Source organism: Strigops habroptila, chromosome 9 (assembly GCF_004027225.2).
Source record: "Strigops habroptila isolate Jane chromosome 9, bStrHab1.2.pri, whole genome shotgun sequence".
Classification (NCBI taxonomy): Eukaryota; Metazoa; Chordata; class Aves; order Psittaciformes; family Psittacidae; genus Strigops; species Strigops habroptila.
Window position 1 is genome coordinate 24,904,422 of NC_044285.2, and position 18,137 is coordinate 24,922,558.

Consider the following 18,137-nt stretch of genomic DNA (forward strand, 5'->3'; position numbering starts at 1 on the left):
ATTTATATTTAAATGCTGTAAAATACTGTGTAAAAAAATGTCACTGCATTGAACGTAGGAAACAGGTTGCTCAAGCAAAATGACATTTCAGGAGCATCCTTTATAGTCACTCCATGGTCTAGACACATCACACAACACTGCACATCAATCGATTCCCTCCACACCCGCAAAGATAAACTTCAGGTGTTCCATGATGCAATTTTTCAGGTTACTAATCTTCTCAAATTCCCAGTCTCCACTTCAGTTCTCAGATACTGCACATGCACTTTATACGTGCACAGAAGTCTGGATTCAACCATTAAAAAATCTAAAGCCCGCCAAGAATCCTTCTCTTGTTAACGCTGAGGGTGTTTATATTATTACATTCTCTTGCTAATGCTGCAATAAAGCTCACCATGACCCAGCAGTGTGCGCTTGCAGCCCAGAAACCAACCATGTCCAACAACCATGTCCAACACACCACACCACAGGTTGGAGGCTCTTTCCTTAAGCACCTGCACACAGAAATGAAACCTGGAGAGGGGCTTTGGACAAGGGCCTGTAGGGACAGGACAAGGGGAATGGCTTTAACCTGCCAGAGGGGAGACTGAGATGAGCTCTGAGGCAGAAGTTCTTCCCTGTGAGGGTGCTGAGGCGCTGGCACAGGGTGCCCAGAGAAGCTGTGGCTGCCCCATCCCTGGCAGTGTTGGACATACACATGGAGCATTCCTGCACAGCATCATTACAAGATACAAAGACAGATTAAATGAAGCTTTAGGAACACGAGCAGGAAGTTCATCCAGCTGTACCTGAACACACCTGGCCTGCTCCACGATCTCTTTGTCCCAGACACACCATGCACCCTACAAGCCCACACGGAGCTCAGTTGCTGTGAGGCAGTGACAGCAGGACCAGTGGCTATCGCTGCTCAGGCCTATACAGTAAGAGTGCAAGAGAACTAAGTGTAAATATAAAAACAATTCCCTGCTTTCTCCTTTGATAATGAGAATCCAGAGTTACAGCTGCACAAAAACAAAATCCAGGCAGTAATTACATACAATGTCACGTCAAGGGCTCAAGGAAATACTTAAACCAGATGTACTTCTATTGTTCATAAGTTAAAGAGTTTACATTTATCAAAATACAGTATTTTAAAGTAAGAAACAGTGAAGCTTTTAACAAGGATTTGCATTCTCATCAGCAAGATGAGTCTCACGAGTGCTCTTCATGTGATTTTGCAGCTCCAAACACTGAAAATTAAGGGGATATAGAAGCTGAGTGGGAACAGAACTCAGGTGCAGCACATGAACTCACCTTTCTGATGGATCATCTGGATCATGCTAACCCAAATCCCTACCAGTTGTTCTCAGCTTCACTCCCATCACCAAGCACTGCAAACAAATGCTTCTACTGAAAAAGCCCATTCAGAGCTTCCCTTTTGGAGGGGAAAACCCATGATTCCACAGCTGTTATTAAAATCACTGCTATTCATATTCCACACCACTGTTTCCTCTGGAAACTGCTGCAAAGCTGGAAGAGCCATTTTGACAGGACACCCATTTCTATTCACAAAGATAAATCCTTTATTTCGTAATAATTCTCTATACACAGCTGAACAACAGGAGTCAGGGTAAGAAGTCTTCCAGCAGAATACTTACACACTGGGATCTTAACCTGGCTTTTTTGGTTGTTCTTGAACATCATCTCACTGTACAATGTAATTTTTACATTTCCATTCTGAAAAGAAACCTGAACATAACTTAAAACCTCAGTGGTAAGAGATGTAGGTAACGCCTAATCCATGTAACAGAACTGCTGAGGAAACAGAGGGATCACCTGCAAGCAGCATATTATTAACATCCATTTGTAAGGAGCAAAATGACCTCCCCACCAACCACTAATTCAGTTTTCGAACTTGGAGGTTAGAATTTCTTCTGTTGCGTCTTCAAATCTTGTGCCTAAGAAGTTTTTACATGGGAATTAAATTCTGTAGGTTCATAGTTAATACATGATTAGACACTGCAAGAAGCAGCCCCTTTTTAACACCCATTTTTCACAAACATATTTCCTTTAACAACAGAGAATGAAGGGGGGGGTGGTTGAGATAAATGGCTTTTCCCACTCTCAAATTGCATACAGAGATTTTTATAATGGTAGTAATGACCTGAATTTTGAAAACCCACCAGCTAAAAGTCCAGAATATGAAAAGCTGCTGTTTGGAAAAGTGATGCTTCAGCTTACAGAAGAGCAGAATTACCCAGATCCACAGAGGCTGTCAAAGAGCTCCAAAATAAGCCCCTGTTCTGTAAGAAACTGTACAGCTTCATGAAGAGATGCCACATCTACTGTCCCAAGAGCCAGAGCACTACAGCAAGAGGCTCTCCAAAGCCACAACCCTCCCAGTCAGTGTTTTAAACGTCTGCTTCTAATGGTGATGCTTGAGCCATAGTATATAAAAACTAAAACCAAAGAGAACACAAGTTTTACTTTCTAGCAGACAAGAAGTCACCAAGTATTGCTCTGAGGTGCCAACCACAAGCCAAATGTTAACACTCCGCATGTTGTATAATACCTGCAAAGTCCATCCCCAGTGATGAAATGAACCAGCTCTCACCTGAGAACTTCCTTTCACAATCAAGTTTGACATTAAAATGGCTTTTGGTTGCAGGCATTGAGAAGAGAACACCAGCTTCTGTGCTCTCTGTTGGCGATTACTAGGATGTCCAAGCCCTGCAATATGGAAAACTGATCATTGAGGAAAAAACCCAACACTTCTCCATCTTTCAGACTAGTGACATTCCTAATACTTGTGCCAAAGGAAAATAAGAATTGCTAGGATTGCAATATTACAATTTACAGCCTTTGCACATTACCTGCTGCATGCAACAGCGGACAAATACTCCACAAACTGGCTCTTGGGGGTGGGCAGGGACAACACATTATTTGGTTTTGTATTATCCATGACACAGGAAAGGGAGATGCCTCCTAAAAAAAGACTTTTTAACAAACCTTTGCTAACCATTTCTGGCAGTTCAGAGATAACTGCATCTTTATAGTCAACCTCAGTGCTGGCAGGAACTAAAAAAGGAGACAATTAGTGAAAACAAAAGGAAGATTGTAAGCTAGAATCCTGAACTGCCACTACGTGAACAAGGCTTCACTTTGCTTCTGCACTCCAAGGATGAAAATAAAAGTCCTTGCATTCTATATACTTTTAAGATCATTTGTAACTGGAGATTGATGCCAGGTTGGCTTTTTTCACCCATCATTTTAACAAAGTGAGTAACTAGCAGAAAAGATCGCAAAGGTTTCAGACCCACTAAGGTTCTATTCCTGTATTTAGTTGCAGTGGGAGGGTATAACACAAAATAAACACTATTTGCAACTCCATTTCCAGAAACATCAAATTCAGTGCTTTGCTGGTGCCCACACTGAGAAATCCTGCAGCTGATTTACAAATGTAATTCTATCAGTGTAATCATACTGGTGTAATTCCCCAGGGAAAAAAGATATTTTTCAACATAGGGAAAGATCTTTAAATTCAACATGAAGAATTATACCAGAATAACCAGGGATAAACAGGGGAAATCTCCCTGAAGAACTAAGGCCTAAAAATACATCCTGTTGTGGTGGGTTGCCCGTGGCTGGATCCCCAGTGCCCATCAAGCCTCTCCATCAGTGCCCTCCTCAGCTGGACATGGGAGAGGAAACATAACAAAAGGCTCCTGGGTCGAGATCAGGACAGGGAGATCACTCACCATTACTGTCATGGCAAAATGGACTCTGTTTTGGGAAACTAGTTTAATTTATTGCCAATTAGATAGGATAATGAGAAATAAACCCAAATCTTAAAACACCTTCCCCCCACCCATTCCTGCTTCCAGGGCTCCACTTCACTCCCAAGTTCTCTGCCTCCTCCCCGAGTGGCGCAGGGGGACAGGGAATGGGAGTCGTGGTCAGTTCATCATATGTCATCTCTGCTGCTCCTTCCTCTTCACACTCTTCCCCTGTTCCATCATGGGGTTTTTCCCATGGGAAACAGTCCTCCAGGAACTTCTCCAATGTGAGTCCTTCTCACAGGTGGCCATTCTTCATGAGCTGCTCCAGTGTGAGTCCTTTCCATGGGGTGCATCCTTCAGGATCAGATGGCTCCAGTGTGAATCCCCTGCAAGGTCACAAGTCCTGCAGCAAACCTGCTCCAGCGTGGGCTTCCCATGGGGTCACAGCCTCCTTCAGGCATCCCCCTGCTCCAGCTTGGGTCCTCCATGGGCTGCAGGTGGTCATCTGCTCCAGTGGGATGAGGGAACACAGCCTGCCCCACCATGGTCTGTACCACAGGCGGCAGGGGAATCACTGCTCTGGCACCTGCAGCACCTTCTGCCCTCCTTCTGCCCTGACCCTGGGGTCTGCAGGGCTCTTTCTCTCACATATTCTCACTCCTCTCTTCTGGCTGCTGCTGCTGCTGCACAAGTTTCCCCCCACCCTTCCTAAATACATTATCCCAGAGGCGCTACCATTGCTCCTGATGGGCTCAGCCATGGCCAGCGAGTCCACCTTGGAGCCATCTGGCATTGGCTCCATCAGACACGGGGAAGCTTCTGGCAGCTTCTCACAGAAGCCACCCCTGTAGCTCCCCCCCTACCAAAACCTTACTACACAAACCTAACACACCTGCAGCGTCCTGCAAATCACACACACTGAGGTTTCTTGCCACTGAAGAAGTTTTAACTATTGAAATGGGATTATTACAGCAACGCTTTCACCATTATCCAGGTCATTTTCTCATACATTAATGACATAATGGAAATTTATGGAAGTCTTTATTGAATCTTAATTGTGCCCCAGGACCACGACTGAAATAGAAAAGGGGACTGACTTCTGCTTTGACTACTACAGCAGATGCTGAGGATACAGAATCTTTGCTTTCAGATTCTTTGATTTAAGGGCAACTTCCAATTCTTCATATTTACACACAACATTTTGGTGGTTTTCTGTAAAGTCACACAATATTCTGTCAATTCCAGGTGTTTGCCAGCTCTTAGAAATACTGTTAGTTTTCTTTTAAAGTAATACCAATGCATGTTCTGATAGCCCAGTCTGAAAGGTGTTTTGGAAGGGTGAGATGAGTAATTCCAATATTTATTGCTACCAGAAGCCTCTAATATTTGTGGAGGCTTTTCTTATTCTTTACAAGAAAGAACATTTTTAAACCAAAATACCACTGAAGAATTTATATTGCATCTTCCTCACTAGCAAATGAGTTCAAATTAGCTCAATTAAAATGTGACATTTATCAACCATTAATGATGAGAAATAATGTAAATTGAGGACAAATCTGTTTACAGTTTAATAATCCACCTCAAGCATCTACCAGGAGAATTTACCAATGCCTAAAACCTGTATAAATTACACTCTTAGTTGAGAAGTTTAAAGGTTTTGAAGCAGCTCACCTCTTGCAGATGCCAGTGAATATTAGAGATTCCTAAAGATGAAAAAATAGAACTCCTTTGGTTGAAATTATGTCCCTCTGAGAAACTGTAAAACCCAAAAACTGCAAAACCCAGGAAGTTTTTGAACGCTGACTTAAAAACAAGAGCTGCGCCTCACTGTCATCTTGTGCATCCTTAACCTCTTAGACAGGATTAATCCAGGATCATACTTAGCATGAACAGTTTCCACAGCCTTTCACACTATTGGTGATTTCTTCTTCTAGTTTCTTCCTTTCCTCCTCTTTGGACATAGGTTTATTTCTCTCTTCCCAGGTTGGATGGTTATGGCTATTGAGTACTTTGCTGCTCTGTGTGTGCCACATTTCGTGGTAGAGATTGTTAGGACTTGCAAGGAGGTCCGTGTGTCTACCACGTTCCACAACTTTACCCTGTAAAAGAAGCGGAGTAAGTCAGCAGTCAATATTAACAGATCCTTAGGAATGTAAATGCTGATCACCCAAAACAAACATGTATTTGTCTTTGCTTGATAACAAACACACAGTAAGAAACTAAAAGAGCAGACAGAGAGGGATTTGTCCTAGATAAGCAAAACGCATTTCAAACCAAACCCTAAAAACAATTAGTGTAAATTGTGCTTTTAGATGGGTGCTCAGTAACTTGTGTCATTGCCATTAGGAAAATTGAGTGAGCAGCTCGGTTCATCTGTGCTATTCTCAAGAGCAAAGATGATTTATTGCCTATCGCTGTGGAGATGGGAAGGAAGAGCTGGAGAGGAGAACTCGAATCCCACAGACAGCAAAACACCACCACTCTTCAAAAAAACAGACTCATCTTTTTACTGTGAGATACACATTTACATTCAGCAACTTCAAATTAAAATAATGTATTCCTTCTCCAGCTATTATTTCTTTTGGGAAAAGACAGCATTATACAGACAGCTACATGGATTTTATATTAGAACTAAATTCGGATCTACAATTAAATCTACCTCCTTGTGACAGCTGCTGATGAACATGCTGGGAGAAAAACTGGGTCTTGTCACTTCTATTCCTAGTCGTGCTGGTGGAATCTGAGCAAACACACACTTGACCAGCCTAACTGCAGAATGTATTTTAAACTTTCAGTGGTTAATTCCCAGAGTTCACTGTAGTAGAATCTAGGCTTTGAATTAGGGCCTCTTTTTTTTCCAATGAGTCTTGAACAATCATATAAAAGACCATTAATATAGTGTTTACTCACTCAAGAATTATCCTGATTTTACCTAGGCAAAAAGGTGTTGAAATGATGATGCCCTATTTCCATTGCTAAGCAAAACCAGTCACAATCATCTTGCCTCATCTCCACTGCTGAGCCTCATTTATCTGGTTGTTAACACAGCGCTCATCAATCAAGCTGGGATGACAAGAGGCAACTTTCTGCTGAGCAAACGTCAAAGATGCCACCTGAAGCAGTCGGGCACCACAAGTGATGCACCACACTGCCTTACTCATTCACAATCTTTATTACACTAACACCAGCGATGAAAGCGAGCACCCTAACTGGTTTACAGTTTGAGGTTGTGCTTTTATTTTTCATGTAACAGTTACACTCTAACACAAAACACACTCGTAGTAAGCTGTGAAAACTTGCCTCGAAAACAAAAAGTCGCAGATTGCCTTGTAACATGTTAAAAAACACTTGCAAGATGCTTTAACGTGTGGTTACATAAAGGATACACCTTAGGAAATGTGATCAAAACCAAATAAAAACTCCACAGAGCAGTACAAGTGATTTATTCTACTACTTCATTTCGAGCTTCATCTCTATGAAGCTGAGATTTGGATAGCAAAGAGAGTCACGAATGCCACCATTTCGTAAGACTTTGTTCCAATTCCCCATGAAATCATTTAATGCAGTGTAGGAATAATTTATTTTCTTTTAGATATGCATATTTTAGTCACTAAATACACCTATGATCACCAGCATATAAATAGCAGCTGAAAAAAGTGAACGCAGAGATATATTTAACATCCATTATCAGCAGATTAGAGCGCTGTATTTTCAGCATTATCAGTTAAAAGAGCAACTATGAAGTTACAATAAAGAAATGTGTTTATTTTAAATCTATAGCCAGATATGGGTAAGAGAAGAAAATAGATTTAGGACAAACTGACTACGAGATAACAGTTGAATATAGTGATATTAGTAAATCAGATGTTGAAACTTTTTGTTTCCCTTATAAAAGAAGCATACAGAAAGGGAATAACCACACTTTTCTAGAGGTACAACAGACAATGATGATCAGATTTATAACATCATTAGATTGGACAACGGTTTTATCTGCATGGAAACAGAACATGCAGTCCTCTCTTTCCATTGAAAGAAAAAACAATGGATGTATGTGAAAAAAAGACCTCGATGAGTCCTGAGAATGAAGTGTAAATTGGGGGAACAGATTAGGAAACCTAATCTGAGAGAAGCATGTAATAAATGAGATTCAAAACATGCAACATTAAGCCAGTCCCAGAGCATCAAGTGGAATTTGCAATCATCCATCCAAAGAACATGTAATTAAATGAACTATGCAAATTAAGTGAAAATAAAACATACAAAACAAACCATACAAGAATCATACAATGCAACTGATAAAATTTGGTTGTAAATATACAAAAAGCAAAGCTTGGGCTTTTAGAATTCTCTAATACGGTTCATTCCCAGAGTAAGAACTTTGTGGCTTGGTGGGAGTATAATGTTTCAAAATGGACACACAGGCTCTCTAACAAACACTGCCATTATGTGAAAACAACAGATCCCAGGGTGATCACCTCACCTGATCCAGCACAATGATTTCATCTGCATCAACTACTGTTGACAACCTGTGAGCAATGAAAACTGACGTTCGGTGCTTCACCATGTCCCTCATGGCACTGAGAATATTCTGCAAGATTCAAACAGAGACAAACTCTGACACACTCCTGGGTGGTATAAAGAGAAAGAAAACCTTGTCTGGAAATACGCAAGTTGCTGTAAATAAGTTTTGACAAACATCTCCAGTGCTGCTACAGCTTCACAGTAAGAAACACCTACGAGAGAGTATCTACACAAGAGTCCCAAGCATGGAATATCTGTGGCTCTGAGCATTCACAGAAAACCACACATACCCTAGGGACAAAGGAAGAGAAGTGTTACTTGACTGCAGGAAAAACTTCCCTATGCGGCCATGCTCAAAAGCAACATAAACAGCAGTAAAAGCACATGACAAAAATAATAATACATTCAAATCAATGAAAGTTAAAGAAAAAAATCCCTCTCAGTATCATGCCAATATGGAGCATGTAGTTAAAGCAATCCTGGGAATTATCTATCCACTGCTTCCTTTGCGAGCAGCTTCCCCCTTCCACAACTGCATCCAGATGCGAGCAGCACTAGTTGGGAATTTGTGCCCTTACTACAATAACTGTCCACTTTATTTTCCCGAAAAACACTTGCCTTTGTCTGAAAACATTCCCATTACCAGACATACTTTTGTGGGAAGGACTCGTTTCATTTGCTGTCTTTAAAGCTCAGTTCTGCTGTGAAATTTTCAGCTTTGCTCATGATTCTTGCAATAAGTACAGCAAAACAAAAGAGAGGAAGAATCCAAGCAGCTTTCTGTAGGATTGTGTGTGTTGTGAACATTTCTGGCCCAATGAGGAAGCTGTACTATGTTTGAGAGCTGCACTATGTGGATGTACGGTTTGTACCCTGATTGCTTTGTATCTGGAAAATGAAGGTAATTTAGTGATTACAGGTCAATAAATCTCCTCAATAATCTGCATAAGTGAACACAAACAGAGCTCTAGCTCTAGTTTTTGATGACATTAGTTTGTGAAATTACTGCTGGTGCTGAGAGTTTTTGTGCTTAAGCAGAGATGTAGTTATGAAACCTGATGCAGTTACTGTGGTCGTGTCATGACATCTGTGTCACAACACTCTGCTGTTTCACAGCCCTTCCTGTGAAAGGAATACAAATTAATACCAGCACCGCAGGTCCCACCTACCTGATTTACAGCTCAGAAAGATGCTACACAACAAACAACAGGTTTTCTGTTCTGTATTATGTCAACATTATTTGTAAGACATTTTTAATGACTGCTACATGTCATCTAAACACCTTCTAAAGTGGACTGGAGAGCTTCACACTTCATGGCCACATGAAGTACTTGCAAGGGCTTCAAGAGATAATTGTTTAAGAGTGACTGGGACTTCAAGAGTGTACAACAGAAAATACACCCAGAGTTGATATTCATCATTATGTCTCAAGGTAGACAGACTCAGTGTCTCTGCTCTGGCCTTTAGGAAACAGGCTTAGACATAGGATCTCTTAATAATAATAGCAGGAAAACACATGATAACCATCTGGCAAAAAGAAGAGAATTCTTTCTGGGAGGAAAAGAACAAGGAAAAAGCATCAGAATCAGCCATCATTACACCTCTTCAGTTTTGTATTTTTATATCCCCATTTACCTCTTCCGTAATTGAATCTAAAGATGATGTGGCTTCATCATAGAGAAGAATAAATGGCTCCTTTAACATTGCTCGAGCAATTGCAACTCTTTGCTTTTCTCCTCCTGAATGGGGGGAGAGGAAAAAAAAAAAGATGAAGTTACAACCATGATATTCTAAATTCATCAGCAGACAGGATTGGTTTGGGGGGTGGTTCTTTTTTTATTTAAATATACATCATAGTTGCTACTGATAAAGGTCTCTACATGTTACATGAGATATCACACAAGTTCCTGCTAATAAATCCAAAGTGACTCAAGATTGCTTATCCTTTTAGAGAAGGACTTTTCTTTCAGGTCTCTCCTTGAAATTAATCTAACTTTTCACTCCATAATGGCCCAGATTCAAAGCATCCCTACCTAACAGCTTTAACCAGCAAACTTCAGTAAAGAACACAATTAAAATGGGATTGAAAACCACCTTCATTACACCTGTCGGCTTCTGATGTGACCAAGTTTCAGACTAGTTTCCTCCCTTCACAATTCTCACAGCCAACATCAACTCAAGAATAACTTAGGACAACTTTTACAGACAGGAAAACAGGTGCATCTGAGAACTTCAAATCTGCTAACCATTTGGTATGCAAAGCAAACATTTCACACTGGTGCTCTTGTCCTCCTCTGTTTTATCCAAGACTTCAAAACATTCCATTTAATACCATTATATTCTTGTTAATGTTCCATTCCTATCAGGAGAGAACATGCTTTAATAAACCATTTAAAAGGCTGATGATAATGCTGCAGTTCAAATTTTAAGCTGTCTTTGGCAGAACACAGCAGCAATTAGAATTGTACAATTTACTCAGTCTATTTTAATATACTCTCCCTTTCTCGCCTTTAAAGCATGTTCAAAACTCAGCTTGACAAGACCCATGTTTGAAAGACACACTACACTAACTAAATCCAAGGTCTTTCCTTATATTTGTAGCATTTTGACTTGTTTCATGTTCTTCCCCACTCATATTCAGGATAGCAGCATGTTAACCCTTTCATCCACACAGTCAGGGGTTGGGGCTGTTGCAGCTCTGTATTACAAACCACTGAAATGGTATCTACTTGAAAAAGCCAAAACAACTTGGTTTTCATTATTTACTCTTGAGGAATCAGTCATTGAGACCAGTAAGAACTGCACTAAATGCTCACTTCACCATTTAAATTGATAGAGTTCTCATTGCAACTAAGACTTCTTTATGCCTATTTTCATACCACGCAAGCAAGAGAAACCACACTAGGGGAGAGAAACTGAGATACTGAGCCTGTTATCCATGCTGCTGTACTGCCATGAGGGAGGCTTGTTTGCATTAACGTTCTTGCCAACTATAAAAACAAATCCAGCACTTTTAAAGTATCAAGACAGCACTTCTAACATAGCTTCCCAATGTCAATCCTCGCAGAGGTAAACTGTTAATTTACTAGAGGAAAGGAATCCATAACGTACCAAATTCTTGCGTACAGGGAGAATCCAATTTACTTATTATTTAAGCTACTCACTTGCTGCACCCAACAGATTTAACTATTCACAGAACCAGGGCCCCAAATGAAGATTGCAGCCTTTACTGGCTCTACACATCACTGCCACTGTTAACACATCCGAGAACCACATTAACTGCGACTGTGCCTTTCACACACACCCCCATGGTAGCGGTCCCCAAAACCTCTTTTTTTCCCCTACCACATGGTAGGGGAAAAATGCCTGGATTTTAAAGAGGGCCACTTAAATTCACAGGGCTCTCCATCCCCCCACTTCTCCCACAAAATATCATCTAAAACAGACAAAGTGAGCCAGGACTTTGTCTTTTTCTTAGAGGAGAGGCACAAGAAGCCTCACCCAACTCAAATCTTCAACAGATTCAGAAATTAATCTAATCTACACCTTTAGAACAATTTAGGGAGCCATTCTGCTATTCAGAGATTCTAAGTAACAGAATGCTGTGTTTTTACAGAGCTACTGAAGGAACTCAAAAATATGCCTCTGACATCTCCAATCCATGCAATAACTAAACCATTTCTGGCCATTACAGCTCTCTTTATCAACGAAAATATTGATGTAACAAAAGCCCGCGGGATGCAGTGGACACGGTGACTTTGCATTCCAACCCAAAGCCACCTGCAAAAGCACAGAATCAAACTCCCTAAGGGCCAAGCACACAACTGCATTTAAGATCAAGTCAGGGATGAGCAGACATTTCTGAGAGCATCAGCTCATGACTCCTGTCCCCTGCCTGTAAACATCACTGAAGCTTGTTTATCGCTATTGTTTGCCAATACTAGCATAATTTTTGAAAATAAGGACTGAAGCTGCCACTTCAATGGCAGACGCCCACTCTGAGCTCTTTTTTTATCACCTCACAAATCTAGTATCTTTCTCCTTAGAAAGATTTTACAGGCTCTTTTTTCTTTAAATACAAAAGATGAAAGGAATACACTTCACTTTCTAAATGCCACTTCTGTTAAAGCGCTGTTAGATGGGTGCTTATGACCATCGCAGTGGTAGCCCAAAATGAAGGATGGAGTAAAGGCATGCCCCAATTTTATCAAAGGTCTGTTAAAGGTGTCTCAAGGTCAGAAGGAAACACCACCATGCCTGAGCACACTTCTCCAGATTCAGAACTGGACACAGAACCACAGAATCATTTAGGTTGGAAAGGACCTTTAAGATCAAGTCCAACCATTAACCCAGCGCTGCGAAGTTCACCACTAAACCATGTCCCCAAGTGCCACATCTACATGTATTTTAAATACCTCCAGGGATGGTGACTCCACCACTTCTCTGGGCAGCCTGTTCCAATGCTTGATAAACCTTTTAGTGAAGAAATGCTTCCTAAAATCACATCTAAACCTCAACATAAGGCTAAGGCTTTCAGCAACCTCCTCTAGTGAAAGATGCCCCTGCTCACGGCAGGAAGGTTGGTCTAGATGATCTTTAGAAGACCCCTTCCAACCCAAATCATTCTATGCTCCTATATAAATGCCAAAACATTTCAAACCTATTGTTAGTCAAATCCTCTTGCTAGAAATTACTAGTCTGGGGAGACAGGCAGCACAAGAGAAATCTTTCATCATTATCACAGTTCTCTACAGCTCTGCCAGTACCTATCTTGTATCTTCTACTCACTCACCCAGATTTGTGCTTCGCATATTTTACCTCCCTTTCAACCTTCTCTATATTCCCCTTTTGCAAATGTGCATGCTTTCCCCTGCACATACATTCTGGATACAGAATGTAACCTCTGATCCTCTGTTTCAAAGAGACCAGGACTTCTGACTTCAGCATCTTCACAGTAAGAAACACCACACACAGCTTGCTGCCTGCAACAGGCAGCATCTCTGTCTGAACATGCTGCATTCCTGTGCCTCTGGACCCCCACCAGCCCCACATACACTGAAGATACACACATCTCAGCACCATTCTGAAGCAACCTCAGTACCCTGAAGTTTCCAGACTCACTGAGGTTAAGTTTCTCTCTCCTGTAGGGCCATAGCTCATTCCCAGTGGAGTAGAGCAGTCTGCCCTCCACCGCTACCCGCTACGTGCAAACAAAAATAGCTGAACTGTTCTTTGGTCTATCAATAAATGGTGTCTTGTACACAGAGTCAGAGTGAAAGAACATTAAGCTCTGCCACGCATATTTAGAGCTTGCCAGACAGTAAGGCCTTGTATTCAGGAGAAGTTTAGAAAGCCACTGCAGAGCAGTAGTTCCAAGTTGTGTATGTACTGCTGTCCCTCCACTACTACTCTTTGCACATTCAGCATTATGCTACCTACCTTGTCAAAATTCATCCAAGTATTTAAAATGACTTCACACTTATCTAAACACCTTTAAGACTGTATTAGAAAAAGATACCAAACCAGTATCACAAACTGTGCCCCAGCACTGCTCATATGGGTCAGCAATTTTAAGCAAAACTGTAACATGTTTTGCTTTTTCAAACCAAGACAACAGGAGATGGCCTATCACATCCTACATGCAAAGCACACATACAGAAAGCTCCCAATTCTAGTCACATGCATTCCACTACCCAAGCAGTTTACAAGAAAGATTATTTTCACTTAGATGCATGCTCACACATCAACTCATTTAATGCTATCCCTTGAAAATACATCCCTTTAAATATCTTGCAGACTACATTTGCCTTAAACTGCAAATATTTGTATTAATATTTAGCCTTACAATTATGTTATAATGTAAATAAACTAAAAGCAAGTCTGACTGTACTTAGTGACATGGTTTAGTGGTGGTCTTGGCAGCCCTGGGGTAACAGTTGGACTTAATGATCTTAAAGGCCTTTCCCAACCTGACTGATTCTATGACTCTATACCTGAGGAGTAAAGTATGGGTTGAACTTTGAGGTATTTGCAAAAGGGATACAAAGAGCTTATGCACTGAAGACCTTACCTGAGAGCTTGAGTCCTCGTTCCCCAACCTGAGTGTTGTAACCATTTGGCATTCGAAGAATTGCATCGTGGATTCCTGCCAGCTTTGCTGCTGCATACACCTCTTCTGGTGTTGCACCAATATTGCCATAGAGCAGATTGTAATAGATGGTATTATGGAAGAGAACAGCATCCTACATTTATGGAAAGAATATTTTAAACAAGAAACCATGAACAACAGATTAAAAACTATCCCCGATCCACGACAGAAAGCAATACAGAATAGTTTACATTTTTGCAAAAAGCCTGAAGGTAAAAGCATCTGGGGAAATTTCTTTTCCCAATAATGGGATTAATATATATATTTAGGACACAAAATGTGTTCTGCACGATTTTACCACTTTGCTAACTCATTATGGATGGTAATCTACTATAAAGCTAGATCACTGAAAAGCTGGAGGCAGTTTCTCATGAAGCATGGTGACTTTCAAAGGAACCAGACACTACCATTGCATTAGGTTTGGCCCTCATTGAACCACAGTGTCAGAATACTGAGGTTTACTATTCCAATGGACTATCTGGGGAGAACGAACCATGGTATACCTGAGGCACGACTCCTATTGCCTTTCTCAGACTTTCCAAACTGACATCTTGTATGTTCTGTCCAGCAATATAAATATTTCCTTTCTGAGGTTCATAGAAACGAAACAATAATCTCACAATTGTGCTTTTCCTGAAATTGAAAAGAATTGAAGCTTATGTTACACTCCTAGCTTGTAATTCACTATCTCCAATCAGAATTGATGTCACAAACATAATAAACACAAGCAAAACACAAGCAGCACATTGAAAAACAAAATGCTCCATTGATTGGCATATTTAGTCCATTTACCCACCCTGACCCACTACCTCCTACAATGGCCACTTTCTTTCCTGCAGGGACTTCAAAAGACACGCCAGCAAGGACTTTCTGCCCCTCAAGGTATTCAAAATGCACATTATCAAAGGTGATGGCAGCAGTCTGTGGTGTGATCTGCAGGGGTGGAGCCAGCTCTTTGTCCTATTAAAAGAAGAGTGCCACTTTATATGCTGCTCAGAGAGTATCTCAAGCAGTTCAACAAGCCGAACAGTCCATTTCCTAGCTCAGAAAAAGGCAAACAGACACTCCAGCTTGGATAGGCTGAAAATAACTACAATCCACCACGAGTGAAATGGGTTTGCTCCTCCTTTTCCCCAAAGGAGGTAAAAATTTCTGCTTAAACACTCTGCTTCATAACTTCTTTTGCAGTAATAAATTCTGCATCATTAATTATAAATAATGAATACTTAAATAAAAGAGATCTCAATACAAACACAGCTTTTGTGAAGCAACTTTTGCTGTCACTAAAAGGCTATGCAAGAAAAAAGCAGCTGCTATTGCACTAACTGCACATAAAGAGGAGGCAGAACAGCATCCTTACACAACAGCTTGAATAGAAATTAAACCTGGAAATTAAGAAGCAGGGTGAAATGATGGCATTGGTAGAAAACAGCCCTGTTAAATACCCAGATACGTTAGGAAAATAAGCTACTACTTACTTTAATTTTGGTATCTACACTGAGAAGTGTAAACAAGGTATTCATATCTATAAGTGCTTGTCTTGTCTCTCTGTATACTGTTCCCAGGAAGTTTAGGGGAAGAGAAAGCTGGAACAGCAATCCATTCACCATTACTAGATCTCCAACAGAAAGGCTGCCTTAAGACAAAACGGATGTGAGAGAATAAGGAGACTTGAAGGGTTGTCTTGTTAGGAAGCACCAAAAGATTAAAAAAAAAATAATCAAGTCAATCAAGTCTAGTTTCTTTTATCCCATTTCTAAACCCAGACGTTTAAATAGTAAATCAAATGCATTCCCAGAAGATCAGATTTTACATAGGAAGGTGCCTGAAACGATGGGCAATGTTTGTGTGGATTTCACTCAAAAGATCTAATAGCCCCTGGAAAATAAGACAAGCAGCACAGCAGGAAATTCATGGAAAACATCAGATTGTAAAGTTGTCAATTCCACAGAGAAACATAAAGAGGCCTAAATAAGTTAGAAGGGCAGGAACCGCCGTATGAAAGCAAGAATGGGGGAAGAATCTGAAGTACAATTACAGACAAATCCAAATGACAGAATTTGTCATGGTGAAGAGGGGACTTTCATACTACACACAACAGAGCTGCTAAAACATATAGCGAGAACCTCCAGGCAGCTTAATATCAAATACACTGATGAAGGGAAAACTTAGGATGACACACTGGCTAAAGGTAAGTGCAGGGTCAGTTCAGCTGAAGCAGGTACTGAAAGATGATTTAAAGCTGTATTTCTACCATCCTGCTTGAAGGCTATTCTAAATTTTATTAAGGACAGCCATAAACTGCACCTACTGACTTATCCATTCACAGTGTAACTCTTCCCTGTCCTGGCATCTCTTAAAAGAGCAAAGCAGATGCAAGAAAGACAACATGATATAAAGGTCTACCCTTCAAACAGCTCTGGATGCTAACAGTGTTCAAAGCATCATTATTTTTACTCTAAAATCACCTTGCTTTAGCTGAGCGAGCCTCATCCCAATGTTGCATTCATCTACTGTATTTGAAGCTTGTACTGTGTCTTGCTAAACTAGCAGGCTTTACTTCATGTAGTAAATTAGATAAGTACAGATGAAACACTAACATATAGAAACAATTGTTTTAATACTGTGACCTTATTAATCTAAGGAAAGTGAAGGACACCAGTAATAAAACTACGGGAAACAAAGCACATCGGGGAAAAGTTCTGATTCTTGCCAACATGGGAAAGCAGGAGGGTAAAAAGAAAGGATCTTTATAGAAGGTCCATAGCAGTATTTGTATTTATATAAGTGTCTTTCACAACCCTTCAACAGAAACTTCCCAAAAATCTTATGACAAGCAGCAGAAATACCCAAAACCCTCAAGCAAAAACTCTCAAAATGAACTATCACATCAACCAGAAGTTAATTTTAATTAATACCTCTATTATGAATGAATTAAAGGTAAAGGAGAGTCATTTTTAGCTTACAGACAGATGAGTTACCTGCAACAATGCCCTGGCTGGCAAGCACCATGATGGCCGTCAAGCCAACACTAAATATAGCACTCTGTCCAAAGTTGAGGAGAGCCAAAGTAGAGGTAGTCTTCAAGGAGGCATTTTCATATCTCTTCAAGAACTCATCATACCGTTGGGCTTCGTATTTTTCATTATTGAAATACTATGATATACAGAAAAATAACAACTGTGACAGTCTCAAACATACTAGACTGTTTTAGTTATAAAATTCAGTATAAACATACTACAAGCACAGATACACACACAACCCCTCTTCAAGACATCTAACTACTAAAAAGAGATAGAAGATTAGTGTGTGAAAACAAAAAACGTGATCAAACCCCAGCATGTTCTACACTGGGAAAGGAGACATTAGAGATCCCCACCATACTCATCTTCTCATAACATTGGGTGTCTGTCTTGCAGAACTTCTACCTTATTAATGTCAAAGCCAAACATCAGCTGCCACTAGATACTAAAAAGAAGAGAAAGATACTGTTTATGTACTAGAATATCCTTGTTACTTTGTCTAGAACAGCACTTCTCACACAATAACTACTCCCGAGTCCTCCTTCACAGTTAACGCCACTGTTTATCTTCCCAGCTCTAGCTCTCCAACTAAAAGTAGCATAAAATAAGCATGACCCAGGACAATTTCAAAGCTGCCTACAGGATTTTTTAACAGTAGCAGTAGAAGAACTAATAGACCTGCTCTTT

General features: G+C 40.5%; 1 protein-coding gene across 4 annotated transcripts in view; it reads right to left on the minus strand.

Annotated features, from left to right (window-relative positions):
• Positions 1-1,538: 1,538 nt before the first annotated feature.
• Positions 1,539-18,137, minus strand: part of ABCB7 (ATP binding cassette subfamily B member 7) — a 40,738-nt gene continuing 24,139 nt past the window's right edge. For 3 of the 4 annotated variants that reach the window (XM_030496943.1, XM_030496944.1, XM_030496945.1), the window contains 8 exons: positions 17,409-17,583; positions 15,906-16,063; positions 15,224-15,387; positions 14,931-15,060; positions 14,350-14,521; positions 9,915-10,018; positions 8,239-8,346; positions 1,539-5,857 (listed from right to left, as the gene is read on the minus strand). In XM_030496943.1, the coding sequence (XP_030352803.1) occupies positions 5,639-5,857; positions 8,239-8,346; positions 9,915-10,018; positions 14,350-14,521; positions 14,931-15,060; positions 15,224-15,387; positions 15,906-16,063; positions 17,409-17,583 (1,230 nt within the window). In that variant the 3' untranslated portion in view covers positions 1,539-5,638. The remainder of the gene's footprint in view (positions 5,858-8,238; positions 8,347-9,914; positions 10,019-14,349; positions 14,522-14,930; positions 15,061-15,223; positions 15,388-15,905; positions 16,064-17,408; positions 17,584-18,137) is intronic. The other variant, XR_003993077.1, reaches the window with a different exon arrangement.